The following is a 17,001-nucleotide window of genomic DNA, read 5'->3' as shown; positions in this document are numbered from 1 at the left end:
AGAGCAAATTGAGATCAATTGCCATCTTTAATCTAGTAGAAAAAAGTACTCTAGACCCTATATTCTTCTCTGCTTTTAGAAGGATCCTAGAGTCATTTGAGTTCCAATTCCTTTCAACATTTGACACTTCATTTGGTTGAGTTCTGATTTGCTGAATTTTCCTGATTATCCTGATTTAACAAGACTTATGGGACAGTGCCATACACCCACACTCCAGGGTCCCCAGGCTAAGATTTTGTATGTCCTTACCCCCAACCCAGAAGCCTCTTGTTTCTTTAACATGGCCCCATGACTCCGGCAGTCATTTAGCCACTTTAAACTCCAGACTCCTTGTGTATGGAGTTGGGTAGACGGTCCTCACCTTGTGGTGGTTGCAAGGATTAACTGAGATAATGCGTGGTGCTCAATAAATGTGAGACTCTCAGATTCCAGTTCTTTTCCATTGCCCCCTCTTCCTTCCAGGATCTTTCACTGTGACATAAGTAGATTCTGAGAATGAGATTTTCTCAGAAGAAGATGTACGGCAGCTGTTGGTAGGGTATGAGGAGTAGAGAGGAGCTCTTGCCTTGCCACGGAGGGACACTATCTGTTTTCTAGTATAACTGGATTCTTGGGGAAAGTTTTGTAGTCCTCTTCTTGACAGGCAAAGGAGCAAGTTGTGACATTTGTCAACTCAGGAGCAATGAAGAGATTTACAGTATCTCATGTCTGGCAGCGTCTGAAGAAGGAAACAGTAAGGAGATTCAAGAGCCCTGGGGGTGGGAGAAGAGCGAAAGATTGAACAGACAGGTGTTTAGAGGAAGAAAGAGGCAGGCGTAGGAGGGGGCCTTGGATGAATGGTGGACACCCTCTACCTTTTGGAGTCATTGTGGCACAAAGGAAGGAACTCTAGACTAGGCTTCAGAAGGGCTGAATTCTGACCCCTGCCCTGTAGCCTACTATCCTCTCCCTCGACACTGGGCAAGCCACAGACCACACTCTGAGCCCCTGAGTCCTGTTCTGTACCCACCCTTTCTGCTATTACGAGATCCAGAGAGAAAAAGGCAGGGTGGCAAGGTAGAATAGTAGGTTAAGCTTATGGGCTCTGGAGCCAGACTGCCTGGGTTTAAATCCCCGTTACCTATTAGTCATGTGACCCCAGGCAAATCACTTGGTTTGCTGTGCCCTTGTTTTCTCTTCTGTAAAGGCTGGTGATAATATTAGTATCTACTGCATGACTTTACTGTTGAGGATTAAATGAATTAATACTTATTAGAACAGTGCTTAGAATAGTGCCTGACAATAGTGAGTCATATTCAATAAGTATTAATTTTATTAATAAAGTACCTTTCCCTATATTTCCTTTATATATCTAATTTTTAAAGAAATATAGTATTCAGGTAAAGCTCTTTACCATCCCATGCCCTTTTATTTCTCTTCACTAGTAACTACTTTCCTGAGGCTGGTGTTACCCTTACTATTTATATTTTTATGTATTATTGCATATGTGTATATCCATAAACAACATGTAGTATGTGGCACACTTTTTAAAAATTACACCATAAATAGCATCATAGTTCACTTTTTTCCACTCAAAATTTTTTTAGCTTTATACACATTGACACACCCAGATCCAATCCTGTGACTGTATCTAGTGCATTGATTCCTTCATCTACTGATGGACACCTCATGCTATCTCCTTGTGCACATATGTGAGTTTTTCTAAAGAGTATACTTGAAGTATGTACAATTCCTTGATTGTAAAGTACACACATCCTCAACTTTATAAAATGTTGCCAAATTGCTCTACAACTTGGTTGTATCTTGTTTCTCAGTTCTCCAATCATAAGTGTTAAGACTGCATCTTACTTGAATTTTAATTTCCATTATTTCTAGTGATGTTAAGAATCTTTTCATAGTTTATAGGTGATTTTAATTTTCCCTTTGAATTACCTGTTCATATCTTTGCTCATTTTGCTGTTGGGTTGTTTCTATTTTTCTTTGGATTTGTAGGATTTAAAAAAAAAATCCTGGATAGTAATTCTTTGTCGATTATATGCATGACAAATATATTTTTTCAGTCTGCAGTTTGTCTTTTCACTTTGTTTATGATTATACTTATGAAGAGAAGTTAGTAAGCAGAAGTCTTTATTTAGTTTTTACTTATTTTTATTATGAAAATTATTAAACATAAAAGTTTTTTTTTTAGGATAATTAGTATATTCAACATTACACAATGTAATAATTTTTTGTGACCATTTACCAATTTCTCACCAACCCCCTTTCCTTCTCCCCCTTTTTTTTTCACCTCTGGTAACGTCAGTTCAGCAAACATAAAAGTTGAATATAATCATCCATTAGATCTAACAGTCAATATTTTGCTGTATTGGTTTTATGTATTTGTGTGTGTGTATGTTTGCTGAGTCATTTGGAAGTAAATTGCGTACTTTATGATACTTCTTTCTTGGAGATAACGACATTATCCCACAAAACCACAATACCACTGTAATACTAAAAAAAAATAGCACTAATTCCCTAATATCATCTAATATCCAGTCATATTCAATTTCCTCATTTGTCCCTAAAATTTTTTATGGCTGGTTGTCATGAGCCAGAATCCAGTCAAGGTTCATATTTTGCATTTGTTTGCGTGTCTCTAACAGCCCCCACACCTTGTTTTTTCCCTCATGAAATTGACTTGTGGAAGAAACTGGTCAGTTGACTTGTGGATTATTCTACTTTCTGGATTTTCCCCTATCGCCTATATTTACTTGGCTAGTAGAGTGGCTGCCCTTACTCCCATATCTGTATTAGGATGGAGAGGCTGATTTGTTTCCAGTCCCGATTCCAAATTCCCAGCGAAAGGATAGAGTGGCCCATCTTGGATTAGGTGTTATATTAGTTGTTTAATTACTGCTAACAAATTACCACAATTTAGTGGCTTAAAACAATGCAAGTTTATTATCTTACAGTACTTTGGGCTAGAAATCTGACTCAGGTCTCCTTCAGCTAAAATCAAGTTGTCATCAACCTTTCTCAAGTCTCTAGGGAAGAGCCATTCCCTTTCCTTTTCTGCTTCCAGTGGCTACCCACATTCCTTGGCTTGTGGCCTCCTTCCTGTAGCTTCAAAACCAGCAGTGTTGCATCTTTCTGACCATTCTTCAGATCCATCTCATTCTGAAATTCAGGCTCTTTGCATCATCCCCACGCTGCTTTCAGTTACTTGTGCCCTTTATTTTCTGGACTTGACATTTAGCTAGTGGTGTCTTGGTGAATGTTTAACAACTGGCTGCTGTGGAGGGAGAGATGCCCTGATTTGTAGTAGTTGCCAATTTCTGTGGCATAAATACTCCCACCATGGCCAGTTTCAAGCTACCAACATAGTTTCAACAGGCTTGCAAATGTTGGGAAAATGTAACCATCACTCCAGCACACCACTGCATTACTGTTAAATTTCACCTTGTTTGGCACCATCCAGCCTGCTGATAACGGTTGAGAACAGATGGTTTCCATTGATCATTTGCTTTTTCACACAGGGGCTGTACCAGCTTGCTATGGATATCATGGTGATGATCCGAGTATGTAAAATGTTCCGCCAAGGCCTCAGAGGATTCCGGGAATATGAAATCATTGAGGCTGCTCACAGAAAGCGCCCTATCTTCTCCTTCTGGGATGTAAGCAGCCGGGCTCAGCAGGATTAAAAGGGCTTAAGGGAGTTCAATAAATAGCATCCTACTTCCCAGCTCAAGCTCAGAACCAACTGAGAGAGAAGACAAAGGGTAAAGCAGATGGGAGACCCAACTGTCACTTTTATTAATGACCAGACTTATATTGGAGAGGGTGACTCAATATCATCAAGAAAGAGGGTTACCTAATACTGAACCCCAGAATTAGACAGCCTGACATGCCTAGTCACAGGCAGTGCTGGAGCAAGGTAGGCCTCCGGGGCAATAGCAGGGCCTGTAGTGTTCTACTGATACACCTCCGTCCACGTGGGAAGAAACACTGGGAGTGGAGAAGGAGCAGTCTCCATTCCAACGATGATCAGAAGAGCCAGAGGACGCCAGGAGTCACAGTAGAGTCGGGGTTTTCTAAACTCCCACGTAATATGTAGTCTCTACTTTCTTTCCTATCCCCCTATTTATATGAAGGGAGCATTTTCAGGCCCTGTTCACTATAGTGATCATGCTTTCTAGATTTTCTAGATGGTCCAAATTTAAAATATTTTATCCCAGTTGTAGATCATGAGCCCTTTTTTGGCTCAGAAAAGTTGATTACCATTCTGTTAACTTGTTCTGGTTCCCCAAAGGTATCTTCATTACTATTCATTGAATTACCGCAGGCTTCAAAGTTTCCCTAGCTAACTCCTGGACAAACCCTGCCCGTTTTTCTGTTGTGCCAAGAGTGACTAGATCCAGCCCTCCGCGCCCCCGCATCTAGCAATTCACTCCAAGACATTTCCCAAGGTGGTTTCTGAAGAACAGTGGCTGAAGAGAGCGGTATAGAGGGTGGTGATGGGGAAAAGAAGGCAGGCTTCGATTGGTTTCTAAGGGTCCAGAAGTCCACATAACTAGTGTGTATGACAGGGTCTAAGATACAGAAGGGAGTAGGGGCCTGTAAGCCAGCTGGAGAGGAAGGACATGCCCCATCCAAAGACATTCAAATTCATATATTTTAAGACACTGTGCTGGCAAAAGCAAACAAGTGTGCAGCCCTGTGGTTGGGGCATGAAATGAGGAAGGGATGGAGTAGAAGAGTTGTACCCTGAGAGAGAAACTCAGGTCAACTCTTAGGAAGGACATGCTGACTCTCAGGGTGGCATGCAATGGTGAAACAGTGGGCCCTGGAGATCAGGGGGCTTTGGTTACCAAAAGACTTGGGCTGATGCATTGGGTAGGTAGAAGCTGAAGACCCAGAGTCAAGCTTGTTTGTCAGGGGAATGTGAGTCTGAACCTAACCACATTGCCCAGCCAGAGTGGCCTTGAGCAGAGCAGAAGCCTCACAAGGGCAGCCCTCGGGGTCATACGGTTGTCAGGTGGAGAGCTGGAGGATGGCTGTGTAAGGTCAGGTGGAGAGAGCCATAGACTGGTTTTCAGTAGAGCATGTGAACACAGATATTTCCGAGCACCACCTCTTTCCTTTCCACAGCCTCCCTGAGAAGCACCACGTGGACATACCAACCATAAATGGGCCAGCAAGTGTGGGGAAGAAGACAGGATCTAAGTGGGCTCCAGGAAATAATGTGAGGTACACCTAGGGAGGAGAACGGGGGGCCTTCTTTGGCTCAGGATGGTCAGAGTCTTGTTTGTCCCTTTCCTTCCCTCCTCCCTCTTCCTACATATTCTCTGCTCTTTCCACAACCTCTCTTCACCTGTCAGAAAATAGGGTTGGATTAATTCTTCCCTAAAGTCTCTTACAACTTTTCCTCCTGGCTGTGTTATCGAACCCAAGTCTGACTGTGCGCTGCCAAACAGAAACAAATGACCTGAAAGTCAAATGTTGCTGAAAAGGGAAGGCAACTTTATTCAGAAAAACTGGCAATCTGGGGCCGGCCCGGTGGCGCACTGGATAGTGCGCCGCTTGGGAAGCGCGGCAGCGCTCCCGTCCGAGGGTTCGGATCCCATGTACAGACCGGCTCCCGCTCACTGGCTGAGCGAGGCGCAGGAGCAACGCCGAGGCTTGCAATCCCGTTGCCGGTCCCCGGTCCGGTACGGGGGCAACACTGAGGGTTGCGATCCGTTGCCGGACACGGACAAAAAAAAAAAAAAAAAAAAAAAAAAGAAAAACTGGCAATCTGAGGAGATGGCAGTCTAAACCGTCTAATATTCTCAATTAACCAAGGGTTTTTATGGGTTAAGAAGTGGGAAGTAAAAAGCAGGAGGGGGCACATGAGCTGCAGGGGCAACATGAAGGGGGCCAGGTGCAAAATCTTGCCAAAGTTCCATCTGGTTTCTATTCACATACTCTATGTTATCTTAGGGTCCTGCAGGATTTTGATTTGCTTCAGGGTGGGGGCAGCGTAGCTTTATAGATAGCTTCCTTGGTTTCTCAGGGTCTGGAAAACGGTTCTATACTTATGTAAATAATGCCATCCTGCCCTGTAACCAAGGTTCGAAATATCAACTAACCCTGAGAAAAGAAGGAACTCAGAGAAATTCATGCTAAGATAACCTTTATGCTTATCTTATATTCTGCTAGACTAGCGTACTCTCTACTTCTGGGGATTCAGCCAGCAAGTCTGCCTTGCAAACTTCTTCCAAGGCTGAGGCCTGCTCCAGCCATAGAGGAAAAGGTTCAAATATGATCAAATATGGGGCGGGGGTCCTACTGCTACAGCCACACTCTAAACATGGACTTGGGTTTGCCCAAAGCCTTGGGTTTGGATCCCAGCTAGACCATTTACTTCCCGTGATATCCTTGGGCAAGTTCTTTTACTTACCTCAAGTCCCAAATGTGCCTTAATAAAACCTGCTTTGTCCTGATATTAAATGGAGTGAAATAAGGAAGATACACCATGCTTGGCTCATAGGCACTTAACAAAGTTTGGCTTCATTTGTTCCTTCCTTTTTATCCCTCCTTTTATTTTTTCTTTCTTTTTCTCTGTATGCTTTCCTGTTTGTTCACTTCTTTTCCCTCTTCCTTTTCTCTCTCCATCTTCTTCTCTGTTTTCTCTTTATCCTCCTTTCTCTCTCCCCACTTCATGTTTCTCTGACTTCACAATAATATGTTGTCAATGCTGGACCCAAGTTTAGTGCTGAGTTGGGGCTTTTGACCAGAGGTGGACATGAAAGGGCCAGCTGGTAGAAGGTTGCCCAGGGCTTTCTGCCCACCACAGTGGTCCAGGTACACCGAAGGGTTTCAGATGGAAAGTTCTGGGGGCAGTCTTGCTGATTCTTCCTCCTTTCTCTTTCAGAAAAAGAAGCAAGGCCGAATCACATTTAATACCATGGACTTTGTTGCAGAGGAGGTATGCATAGCTCTAACCTTGCTGGGGGGGAATTTTCTTTCTGTACCATAACCTGGAGGAAGCACTGGGCTGGACATCAGGAGAGCTGGTCCAGGCTCTGCCGCCAACCCAGTGTGTCACCCTGAACTAGCCACTTGCCTATACAACAACTGATCTCAGTGATCCCTTCAGGCCCTGGCATTCCAAGACTGGGAGCACCCCTGAACCAGTTGTCACTGTATAGCTGAGCAGAACCAATAGGGGCGAGTTCCTGGGACTGGATCCGTGGGAAAACAGCAGAAAGCAAAGCAGAGGATGTGAGAACCCCAGAGAGAGGAGAAAGAGTCTGGGTGGTGGGAAAACCCTGGTCTGTGAGTGAATTCTGGTTCTGCCCTGAACTCTCTAAAAGATGCTGGGCATACCTATCCCGTCTGGGTGTCAGATGCCCTTCAATATAGTCCTTCTACTCAGATGAAGGAATGCCTTTATATCTGTGCGAAGCTTTGAACTTTTTCTCTGAATTTCAAAATCATTGTTATCTTCTTGTCTTCTCCCCACAAAATCCTGGATATTAAATTAAATTTTAAAATCCAATTTAAAATTAAAACCTATTTATAGGGAAGATCTGAAGTTCTCAACAGTGGAGACCTCACTTGACCTTGGCCTGGTATAGCCATGTTAATTTTTCTCTCAGGGAAAGAGGAGATAACAGAACTTTATCACTGATACCCGATCTACCCATCTCTTCCCTTCCTCCCCATCCCTCTCTTAGAGCCAAGGTATAGCTTCTGTTCCTGCCTGTTCTGGGCACAATCTAATTTTTCATGCCCCCTCATGTATGAAGCATGCTACAGCTTGAATGTTTGTCCCCTCTGAAACCCATGCTGAGATTTGATTCATGTGGAGTCTTAAAAACGTGATTAGGTCTTGAGGGCTCTGCCTTCATGAATAGATTAATGCCATTATTCCTGGAGTGGAAGACTGGGTTTGTTATAAAAACGAGTTCAGCCTGATTTCCTCTCTCTGTCTCCCATGTTTGCTTCCACCTTTTGCCCTTCTTCCATGGGATAATCATACAGCAAGAAGGCCCTCTCCAGATGCCAGAGCCATGCTCTTGGACTTCCCAGCCTCTAGAGCCAGGAGCCAAATAAGCATCTATTGTTTATAATTTACCCAGTCTGTGGTGTTCTGTTATAGCACCAGAAAATGGAGTAAGACAAAACATAATCATTGAAATTCTGTCTTTCCTCAACTTTCCAGACTGGCCTGTGTCTGACCCTGGGCATTGAAGGTTACCCAGATGGTACCCTTCAGACAGGAGAAATGAGGGTCCTGTCTGAGAGCCACAGAACTCTAGAGATAAGGGCAATTCTGTGCATAGCAGTAAAGGGAGAGAAGAGGACACAAAGGGAAAATCCACTGTTATAGGCAAGGCCTATAGGTGGCCCTCAGATGAGTCATGTCTGACTCTGGTTCCAACACAGAGAAGAAGTATAGAAACCCAATTTAAAAACCTGCCCTTCGGGCCAGCCTGGTGGCGCACTCGGTAGAGTGCAGTGCTTGGGAGTGTGGCAGCGCTCCCACTGAGGGTTCGGATCCCATATAGAGACTGGTCTGCTCACTGGTTGAGCGCGGTGCGGGCGCGACACCAAGGGTTGCGATCCCATTGCCGGTCGCGGTACGGGCGCGACACTGAGGGTTGCGATCCCTTTACCAGTCACGAAAAAAGACAAAAAAAAAGACAAAAAAAAAAAAAAACCTGCCCTTCAAGTAACTCCTAAAGGATATGGGGTTTCTTTGGGATGAGAAAAAGTTTCTAAAATCAATGTGGCAGTGGTTGCACAACACTGTGAATACACTGAAAACCACTGAATTGTACACTTTAAACAATGAGTCATATGGTATGTGAATTATATCTCAATAAAGCTGATAAATGCATATAATAAAATATGAGGGTACTTCAAAAAATTCATGGAAGGATTCGTAGTATCTTTTAATTTGATTTTCCCACAAACTTTTTGAAGTACCCTTGTGTATAATACATACACACACACACACACACACACACACACACACACGTATATATGTATACATATTTAAGCTGCTACTCAGCACAGCACTTGAATTCTGACAGAAAACTAAGCCTCAACATAGTCCATATTGGGCCTCTAATAACATTGAACTTCTCAAAAAGGACTCTTAGAATTAGAGAGGCTTAGAATCGTCTACTCGTTTATTGTAGCAACTGTGAGAGGGTGGAAACAGTAACAGTTCAAAACCATTATTTAAGAAAACATTAAGTGAAAAAAAGCAAGGTGCATAAATGATGTCTAACATTTATGGAAATAAAAAACAAAACAGTCCTATATATATTCTGTGGGCACATGTACGTGTATACATAAAAATGGTAAACTCTGAGGGTGGGGAGCAGATCTGGATTGGGAGTGGTATAATACAAGGGGATTTTTTTTCCCCTTTTTTTTGTCTTTTCTCGTGACCGGCAACGGATCGCAACCCTCAGTGTCGCGCCCGTACCGGACCGGGACCGGCAACAGGATCGCAACCCTCGGTGTTGCGCCCGCACCTCGCTCAGCCAGTGAGCGGCCGGTCTGTATGTGGGATCCGAACCCTCGGTGGGAGCACCACCGCGCTCCCAAGTGGCGCACTGTAGCAGTGCACCACCGGGCCGGCCCCATACAAGGGGATTTTAACCATCTGTATTCTTCTGATTTCTAATGGAAAATATGACCATGTATTACATGTATCTTAAAAAAAGTTTTTTATACATAAGAAAAAGAAAACAAGTATACTTAGATGTTAATGGCTAATTCTGGGTGGTAGGATTATGGGCAGTCACTCTCTCTTGATCCTTCCTGTCTGCTGGAGGAACACATAAGGGTATGGCTGACCTCGAGTGAGTAAAGGGAGAGCTGTGGGAAATGGTGTTTGAGAGGCAGGCATGAGCCAAGTCCCCTGGGCCCCGTTTGAAGTATATTTCCTTCTCCCCGGCTGCCAGACATTTTTTTTGAGCTCCTAAGGCAGGTCTAGATCTGTATCTAGTTGCGGAGAATACTGGGTTGTATAACATCCCCACTCTGCTATTACGGAGCTAATTAGGAGTTAAGGTGATAAAACTTACCTGATAAATGACAAGCAGAGTCAGTTCTAGAGGAATCCAGAGAAGAGAGTCTCTAAGGGTTGGGTTGGTGAGAGAGAATTCCTCCAGGATGTTTGGCTCATACACACCAAGGGCATCTGTGTTTTGTCGTAATTGGACACCATGATAGAAATCCCAACAGGTTATTGACAGCAAGAGAGAAAAAGGAGCAAGATTGGACTTGACTCAGATCATTAAAATGGCCAACTCTTCCATAGCCCTTGCTGTATGCCAGGTGCTGTTGTAAGCCTTTTATACATAAAGATTCTGCTATTTATACATACAGGTTCTGCTAGTTTCAGAAAGGGAAACTGAGGCTCAGGGGAAGTGACTAGTCCCAGAACATACAGCTAGGAAGAGTAGCAGGGTCAAGGCCCAAACCCAGGCATCTGGCACCAAAGCTTGTGCACTTCTTTTTTTAATACTTAATTTTTTAGAGCAGTTTTAGTTGTACAGCAAAACTGAGAAGGTACAGAGATTTCCCATATATCCCCTGCCCCCACAAATGTTTGGCCTCCCCCATTATCAATGTCCCCCACCAGAGTGGTACATTAGTTTCACTCGATGAACCTTCAGCCCATGCACTTTTTAATCACTGAGCCACACTGCTTTTCTGAGTGAATAAGCAAGGCTTCGGATATGTTGTTCTCATGTCCAGAATTCTTCACCATGTCTCATTTACATTTTGCTTCTATGACAATTACTGTTATGTAAGACTGCCAGCATCCATTCATTCTTTCCATAAATACTTATTTTGCTGAGTGCCTACTATGTGTGTGTCAGTATTGTAGAGTGGTAAACAAGATAGATAAGGTCACTATCATGTTTATATTGGGGCTTATATTCTAGAGCACCTTTGTCCAATAGAACTTTCTCTGATAATAAAAATATTCAGTAATCTGTATTGTCCAATGTGGTAGCCAACAGCTACACGTAGCTATTGAGCACTTGTGGCTAGTATAACTGAGGAACTTAATTTTTAATTTAATTTTAATTTAAGTAGTGATAGAGTTTGGATGTATTGTCCCTGCCAAAACTCACGCAGAAATTTGATCCCCACTGTGACAGTGTTGGAAGCTGTTTGAGTTATGGGGGCAGATCCCTCATGAATGGATTAATGCTCTCCCTGGGGGAGGAGGGCCTGAGTGAGATCTCGCTCTATTAGTTCCGGTGAGAGCTGGTTGTTTAAAAGACCCTGGCACCTCCTCTTTCTCTCTCTTCCTTTCTCTTGCCATGTGACCTGCTTGTTCCTGCCAGCTACCTGCCCCTTTTTGCCAGGAGTAGAAGCATCCTGAGGCCTGTGCCAGATGCAGCTGTCCCAGAATCGGAAGCCAAATAAACCTCGGTTCTTTATAAATTACCCAGTCTCAGGTATTTCTGTTATAGCAACACAAATGGACTAATACAAATAGCCATATGTGGCTAATGGCTACCATATTGGACAGTGCAGTTCTAGTGTATGTAGGCTGGGGAAATGACAGCCAACAGACACATTAACATAAAGGATTAAGATCATTTTGAAAAGTGTTAAATGCTTTTAAGAAAATGATACAGAGCTGGCTTAGTCCCTTTTCTGGTGCAATAACAGAATACCACCGACTGGGTAATTTATAAACAATAGAAGTTTATTAGCCATATGTGGCTAATGGCTACCATATTGGACAGTGCAGTTCTAGTGTATGTAGGCTGGGGAAATGACAGCCAACAGACACATTAACATAAAGGATTAAGATCATTTTGAAAAGTGTTAAATGCTTTTAAGAAAATGATACAGAGCTGGCTTAGTCCCTTTTCTGGTGCAATAACAGAATACCACCGACTGGGTAATTTATAAACAATAGAAGTTTATTTGGCTCACGGTTCTGGAAGCTGGGAAGTTCAAGATCAAGGGGCTTCAAATTGTGAGGACCTTCTCGCTACATCATAACATGGCAGTAGAAGGCATTACACAGCAAGAGAGGGCGAGAAAGAGCACATGAGACAGAGCGAAAAAGGGGACTGAACTCCCATGATAACTAACCCAACTAGCCTTCTCCAGAGATAATGACATTAATCCATTCATTTAAGACCTGATCATAAAGGTCCCACCTCTTTTTGTTTGTTGGTTGGTTGGTTGGTGGTGCTTTTTTGGTGGCTGGCTGGTAAGGGGATCCCAACCCTTGACCTTGGTGTTATCAGCATCACGCTCTAACCAAGTGAGCTAAACGGCCAACCCAAGGTCCCAACTCTTAATATCATCACAGTGACAATTAAATTTCAACATGAATTTTGAAGGGGGCATTCAAGCCATAGCAAGAGCCTACAATGTGCTGGGCAAGGGGGCCTGCTATTTTAGCTTGGATGATCCAGTGGGGACTTGCTTAGGATGTGGCAGCATATGAACTGAGACTAGAATGATGAGGAGGCAGCCATGTCCATGTGAAATCCAGGGGAAGAACATTCCAGGCAGAAAAAAATAGTCCAAGCAAAGACCTCAAGACAGAACCAAGCTTGGTACATGCCAGGATAGGCAGGAAGCTCAAGGATAGAGAATGAAGGGGAGAGGTAAAAGATAAGGTTGGAGGGAAGCCACTGGGGGGTATTAACAATTCACAGTACCATTTCCCCAGTAGGTGGGAGTGGTGGGTGAATGGATAGATTTGCCCCTCCCTGCACTAGTTCAGGAATCCTGGTTCACTAGGGAAGAAAAGTTTTAGCTGACAGTCTCTGGAAGGTTCTCTTTGCCCCTGAGTCTCCTGTGGCACGCTGAGGTCTAGCCTGAGACAAGGATACAGGTCTCCCCTGACTGCAGTGTGCAGGGCACCTGGAGCCAAGGGAGCCCCATATTGCCTGGGAGAATCAATGAACAATTGATTCAATTGGAAAGGATATGGGCCTTGGCATGTAGAAGATCTGCTCATAATGCTGCCTGAGTTTCTTCATCTGTCCAATGGGAATAATGGTTCTTGGGCTGGCAAAGATGTGGTGAGATGGGCATGTAAGATGCTTACCCCATGCCTGGCACACAGTAAGCACTCATGGCACATTAGCCACTATTGTATGGGGAACAGGAAAGTGTACAAGCAAGAGTGTGGGAGTTGCCAGCTGGCCGGTGGGGGAAACTCCTGGGTCTCATGTGTCACTCTGGCCCTCTCTTCCTAGGGTCACTTTCCTCCAAGGGCCATTCAGATCATGCAGAAGAAACCTTCCTGGAGAGCAGAGCATGAGATCCAGGCCCTCTGTAACGTCTTGCAGGCTCTGGATAGCTACCGGAACTATGCGGAGCCCCTGCAGCTGCTCCTGGCCAAAGTCATGCGCTTTGAACGGTCAGTGAAGGAGACATAGCACTTGGCCCTTGGGCTGGGCAGGAAGAGCCTGACTGAGAAGATGTGACAGGTCCTGCCCACCCCTCTGTAGAATATCAGCCTTGAAAACTCTTGTGTCAGTTCACCTTAATGCTTGCTCACTGTGTAGTTGCAACACAGTTGATCTCATTCACTTATTGAGACTCTTATTTCTCTTTTATTATCTCTATTTTTTTCATTAACCTCTAACTGAAATTTATCATTTCCTTCAATCACAAATGTAGGCAACAAATCACTGTATTATTAGCCATACCAGTGACTTTTTCACTGGAAGAAATCACACGTATTTTCACATCATATTCAAGTTGTAGATTTCTCTAAAAATCATGATCATCACATCTTCAAAATTATGGTAGTTTTAAGATCTGCTAGAATCTTGTTATTCGGTGCCTTAATAAAGACTCACATATATTGCTATATCACAAATTTGGGTTTTTAAAAACATTTGTTAACTGTAATTCTGCCAGATTTTATTTTATACATTTAAGACATTATTTTGTGAAGGTTTCATCATACTGTCAAAAGACCCATGGCACAAAAAGTTGCCACTTAAATACCTTGTATTGGAGAAGTCTAAGGGGTGCATGTGGGAATATTGTCATTTCCAGAACATCTCAATGGCTTCAGAGGGGCAGCCTAGCAGAGTATTCGAAGTACGGCTTGTCTTGAAAATCCAGGATGTAAGGTTACTATAGGCTTTTACCAATATCTTCCTTCATGGAAGTCACAGTCTACGACATAAACACTAACTACAGGTTAAGGTCCTTTGTGGCTGGTGCACGATCCCTTATGACTAGTGCAGGGTGCTCACAGGGGGAGGAGATAACCTTCCAGCTGGCTTGGTCAAGAGTTTAACAGAAGAGGTTGTGTTTGAACAGGTAGATTTGACAGGTGGAGGTGTAGACAAGGACATTCCAGGCAGAGGGAACCGTTTGCTTTGTTCTAGCCCAGTGAAGAAGAGCGAGTAACCACTGTCTATAAAGTAAGATTTCATGGCAGGCAGAGTGGTGACACGGAAAGAAAAAGAATCACAGGACTAGAAGCTCTGGAATTTAATGCCACATCTGCCCCAGTGTGACCTCAGGCAAGCCACTTAACCTTTCTGAGCCTCAGTATCCCAATCAGTGAAATAAGGATAATAATATAGACTTTATTAAGGAAAATAATAAGATTTGGGGGACGATTAAGTGAGGTGATGATTGTTAAAGTCCTCTACTAGTTGATTATTTCTGGGCCTGGGAATTGGCAGCTTAAACAGGATTCTTCCATTTGCTAGTCTCAGAAATCCCAGCCCAAGGGAATGGACTAGTGGCTCATGTATCTGAAAAGTCCTGGTATAGTTCACCAGCTTCAGGCTCTGGATTCAGGGGCTCAGTGTCACCAGGACCTGGTGTCTATCTTTCTCTCTCTCAGTCTCTTGGCACTTCATTCATATAAGCCTCCTTCTCAGCCAGACTCTTCCCTCATAGTGGCAAGATGGCTGCCACAGTCACAGCTCCAAACTTCCATGTTTCCAGTTTTAGTCTGATGGGAAAGAGAATACCTCTCCCTAGTCGGTCAAGTCAGAGCCTTGGAATTAATTCTTTCTGAACCAGATTGGCTTTGAATCATCACTGGGGTCAGTGATACCCTGACTGAGAGTTGAGAAAGGGTAGTTCCCCCAAAGCAAAATCAGGGTACAGTTGATGGAATAAGGTAATCAGATGCTTGACAGCAAAACAACAGATGTCTGCTGTGGGAGATTCAGGGTCTAGCGCTGACTTGGTTGTGGCTCACTGTGACCTTCAGAGAGCCGTGGGCTCTCTGGACCCTACTGTCCTCATCCCAAAAGTGTAGATTGAGCTAGACGGTCTCTGAGTGTCCTTCTGGCTCTAGCTCTGGGAGTCTGCATTTGAATGAACACTGGCCTGTGCTCCCTTATCTTCAAATTCTCATTTCCTGGCTGCATATTCCTGCCGTCTCCCATCTAGTTATTGTCATCTGGGGCATCTCCTCTTTCCTGCATCGATACAGATCCCAGGCTGATACCAGCCTCTGGTTTGTACCTGATCAAGCCCACAGCCAGAAGGGAGAATGAGGCTACTGACTGCAGCCTAATGCAGTCCTCTGTCTGTCCTCTGATCTCTCCCCTCAGGAGTTTGCCACAGCATTATAAGGCCAGAGGGTGTTCTAGGAGCTCAGAAGAGGAGACACTGCTGTGAGCTGGGTCAGGGAAGACTTCCTGGAGGAAGTAGGATCTCAGTTCCTGAAAGAATCTGAATAGGTAGAGAAGAGAGGGAAGGCTGTTCCAGGCAGGCTCAGCAACATGGACAAATTGATGGAACAGAGGGAGTATCATCTGCCCGGAGCAGAGTGTTGATTCTCCTGCTGCTGTTCGAGCCAGTGAGTTAGGAAAGAATGGACGGTGGCAGTGTGGAGGGGGAGGAGGAAGAGAAGGACCTGCTGAGGGCAGTGCCACGAACTCAGAGTGGGGGAAATGGCTGCAGTCTGGAAAACGCATTCCCTGCCTGTCACCAGGGCACTTCTACGATGGTCACTCATCAGACTGGGCAGAGACTAAAGGGTAGACTTTTGGGCTCCCTACCATCTTCTGGTAAAATGCTAACTTAGCCCAGCTTTGGAGGCCTTTAATGATTAAACCAATCAAATTTCTTTCCCACCACTCCCTGCCCCCTCTCCCTCTCCCATTTTCCTCTCTCATAAAGCATGCTATATTTCCTTGCATGTGCCATGCCTCAAGCTCCCTCTGTGCCTTTGGCCATGTGTTCCCTCTGCCTAGGACACTCTTCCATCTCTTTGTCCATCCAGATGACTCACTTAGGACACCATCCTGGAACTTTCCCTGACCTTTCTTTTTCTTTTTTTTTTAAAAAGATGACCGGTAAGGGGATGTCAACCCTTGGCTTGGTGTTGTCAGCACCACGCTCAGCCAGTGAGCAAACCGGCCATCCCTATATAGGATCCGAACCCGTGGCCTTGGTGTTATCAGCACCGCACTCTACCGAGTGAGCCACGGGCCGGCCTTTTTTTTTTTTTTTTTCTTTTTTTTTAAAGATGACTGGTAAGGGGATCTAAACCCTTGACTTGGTGTTGTCAGCACCACGCTCACCCGATGAGCTAACCGGCCATCCCTATATGGGATCCGAACCCGGGGCCTTGGTGTTATCAGCACCGCACTCTCCCGAGTGAGCCACGGGCCGGCCCTCCCTGACCTTTCTAAGCTGGGTTAAATGCCCCTCCTGAACTAGCCTGTGCTTACCTCTCTTAAAGAATTTTTTAGTCTTATTTACCTCCTGTATGTGATCTTAATTTTGAAAGCAAAATCTGTGTTGATCACTCTGCCTCACAGACACAGTTGGTATTTCTTTAACTTATTGAAGGAATGAAGGAAATGAATGAATATTGAAAAAAGTGAGATTTGAACTTGCATGTGAAATACAGAAACTTTTCTCTGAATTTAAGAACTAAATTCTAGTTTGCTCTGGACCTAGGTACCTCTACCCTGAGGGTGCCCAATTGTTTAGTGAGCTACTGGGAATCATAATAAGACCATTCATCTGTCTCTGGGCATGTTC

The 17,001-nt window shown here is 44.2% G+C and overlaps 1 protein-coding gene across 1 annotated transcript in view; it reads left to right on the top strand.

Annotated features, from left to right (window-relative positions):
* The first annotated feature begins 682 nt into the window (after positions 1-682).
* The window catches only part of CNBD2 (cyclic nucleotide binding domain containing 2), a 70,481-nt gene continuing 54,162 nt past the window's right edge, over positions 683-17,001 (top strand). The window contains exons 1-4 of the mRNA XM_008572595.1: positions 683-733; positions 3,516-3,653; positions 6,893-6,946; positions 13,224-13,387. Of these exons, the coding sequence (XP_008570817.1) occupies positions 683-733; positions 3,516-3,653; positions 6,893-6,946; positions 13,224-13,387 (407 nt within the window). The remainder of the gene's footprint in view (positions 734-3,515; positions 3,654-6,892; positions 6,947-13,223; positions 13,388-17,001) is intronic.

Source organism: Galeopterus variegatus, unplaced genomic scaffold (genome assembly GCF_000696425.1).
Source record: "Galeopterus variegatus unplaced genomic scaffold, G_variegatus-3.0.2 Scaffold3, whole genome shotgun sequence".
NCBI lineage: Eukaryota > Metazoa > Chordata > Mammalia > Dermoptera > Cynocephalidae > Galeopterus > Galeopterus variegatus.
This window is presented reverse-complemented; position numbering and strand designations above follow the sequence as displayed.